We start from the raw sequence: 2,664 nt of genomic DNA, 5'->3' as shown, positions 1-2,664 counted from the left end.
CAAACCGTGAGCTTCCATGTAATCTCGGCACTGGTCTCTTCATTTAGGTGAACTTCCTAAAGGCCACCCCAAAGCTCGACGAACTGGAATGAGGTGAAAGCTTGGCCTGGGCTTATGCATGTCAACATCGACGCTTGGAGCGACTTCACCTCGGTCAAAGAATGGTGGCTATCCATGATCGTCGCAACGGCAATGTGAGGAAGTGGCATGACATACTCTATTTATGCTAGTCTCGGGGGAAATTTGAAATGAGAGAAACACAAGAGTTTTTAGAAGTGTTTCGTCTATGCCAACTGTAATCGCTATTAAGATAAAATCGGAGGCCAAATAGTGGGGGCTTGCGGGCGATATACATTTGAGATACGTGATGCCGTGAGAGCACATGATCCTGACCTACATCAGGTACTACGAACCGGAAGGTCACTTACAAAGAGATAAATATTAGAGTTAATTACTGGAATTTTTTGGGGCTATTGTTGCTCACGAGGGTGAGAACACCTTAAGGGTCTAAAAACGAGGCTTAAAAGAGATCGAAGACATGGAAGCTATCGGTCTACACAACGTGAACGTATCTCACTTGCTGGAGACCAACAAAGCCTTCTCTGAGCTGAATGTTAAGAACGGGGCTACGGACGTCCACCTGGTGGAATCGGTAGCTAGGACGAATGCATACAAGCTCGCGAAGCATAGGTAAACTATCTAAAAACATCGCATAAAAGGTTTAGTATTTTTTTAAGTTAGCATGTCATTTCTCATTTGCCTGGTTATTATAAACAGCACTTTGTTCCGGGTAGGTTTTGCACCCTGGAAATTAATTTTAAAAAGCCTGATTCTCCAAACATTTTCACCCGGATCAATTCAATATTATGAGAAATCCAAGTACTTACAGAAGAGTTTTAAAAGAAGTACTTACAGAAGAGCTGATCATATAAGCCAGAGTATTGCACCCGATGACGACAACCGTATTATCCACCTCCGATATCCAGAAAGGTGTCTCGGTGAGGTTCAACCGCGCATTTCTGTACATCATAGTGCGATTTGCTGGGAAATAGCACTGCCACGAGATCCCCTTGGAGTTCATCGTTGCCTTGCCGTTAGCCAAGGAGATCTTAGCCACCTCGAACATCCCACCAGAGAGGCTTCTTCTTTTTTTCTGCGGGGACCAGAGAGGCTTCTTGACACCTTCCACGGTCGTGCAGTTCAGCTTAAAGCCGTTGTGCAACGCGCACTGCTCGCCGATGCCGAACGGGAACGGGATGTCGACGTCGCCGCACTTCGCCGGGCAGCCGGGACGATGGCCTGCCGGTACAACGGCCGTGGCCACCACCCAAATCCCTAAAAGGCTGAGGAAAATATAGCCAGAAAGAAGAAACCGAGAATACCCCAGCTTCATCATTGCAGGCGCCGGTGAACGGGTAGGTGTGGATGCTCCTGAGCTCCTAGCTGATGACCATGGTGTTACCGTGGGGCTACAACTAAACAGATGAACACCAACAGTTTCCGAATGAGAGAAAATTTGTGCAGTAGCAGAGGTTGTAAAGACATAGGTAAATAGGAACGAATCCTTGACTTTATAGACTTGATTGCAAGTTGTGTAAGGCCAACTTCAATGCACAACCCCAAACGGACGTCCGTTTCGTCCGCTTTTCATCCGTTTGAGGGTGGCAATGTGGTCGTGTCCGTCTGGATTTGTGGATGCACCGTTCGGCGCATGGACGCATCCCCTTTACATACAATTTTTATCTTTTTTTCGTCATTGATTTTTGATACATGAAAGCATGTCACCAAATTTTGACTAGAATAGTAAGACCAAAAAAAAATAAGAACCACAAGAAGACATTTTAGAAGATAACCCACTTCCATAAATGCTTCTGTAAGTTGGATTAGTGTCTTCTTGATGCATTCATTATTGATCTGCGAAGACTCGATCTTGCATGCCTTTTTCTTCTTTGAGTCTAAAGAAGTAGACGTTGCTTCCTCGAATCTAGTCTCATCTCGAGCCTCTATTCTAACAACAAGTGCAATAGTCTCATCTCTAGCCTCTATTCCAGCTAAAAGTGCACTAACATCTACTAAATTGCGCTCTATCAATATATCGATGTAGTCTTCTTCCTGTTGAGTATAATGTTTATTAGGAAAGACGAGATAGACTAGGATTTGTTCTGACTTGTCTTGTACTCCAAGTAGATGATTGTACTCCTATATATATGCCCACGAGGCTCAAGCAATACGACGACTATTCCACCAATCCTCTCTCTCCCTTCTAACATGGTATCTATCGCAAGTCGATCCTAAACCCTAACCGCCGCCGCTTCCACACCCGCGCGCTGTCCCCGGGGTGGTCGGCCTCCATGACCGCCGCCGGGGGCCGCGCCGCCCGTACCTAGGGTTCGTCCGCCGTTCGTGTTGACTGGCTGCCCTAGAGAGTCTTTTTCCCGATCCTTTGATCCGGGTTTTCTCTCTCTCGCCGGTCGCATTGATCGGCGTCTACTTTTTGGTTTTGGTTTTCCAGTCTATGTGATCCGGTTTGCGTCGCCCACCGCCGCTGTCGACCCCGTGCGCCTCTACTCCAACACCGGCGCGATCGGCCCGCTTCTTCACCGACTAGGCGGCCTCGCGCTTCCCCTGCGCGTCTGCCCGCCGGTCGCCCCGACCCGGCGGCCT

The 2,664-nt window shown here is 47.8% G+C and overlaps 1 protein-coding gene across 1 annotated transcript in view; it reads right to left on the bottom strand.

The window, feature by feature from the left end:
* Positions 1–1,396, bottom strand: part of LOC119299680 (wall-associated receptor kinase 3-like) — a 17,903-nt gene extending 16,507 nt beyond the window's left edge. Inside the window, exon 1 of the mRNA XM_037576846.1 lies at positions 914–1,396. Within this exon, the coding sequence (XP_037432743.1) occupies positions 914–1,396 (483 nt within the window). The remainder of the gene's footprint in view (positions 1–913) is intronic.
* Between the last annotated feature and the right edge of the window lie 1,268 nt (positions 1,397–2,664).

This window comes from Triticum dicoccoides, chromosome 5A (genome assembly GCF_002162155.2).
Source record: "Triticum dicoccoides isolate Atlit2015 ecotype Zavitan chromosome 5A, WEW_v2.0, whole genome shotgun sequence".
Taxonomy (NCBI): Eukaryota; Viridiplantae; Streptophyta; class Magnoliopsida; order Poales; family Poaceae; genus Triticum; species Triticum dicoccoides.
This window is presented reverse-complemented; position numbering and strand designations above follow the sequence as displayed.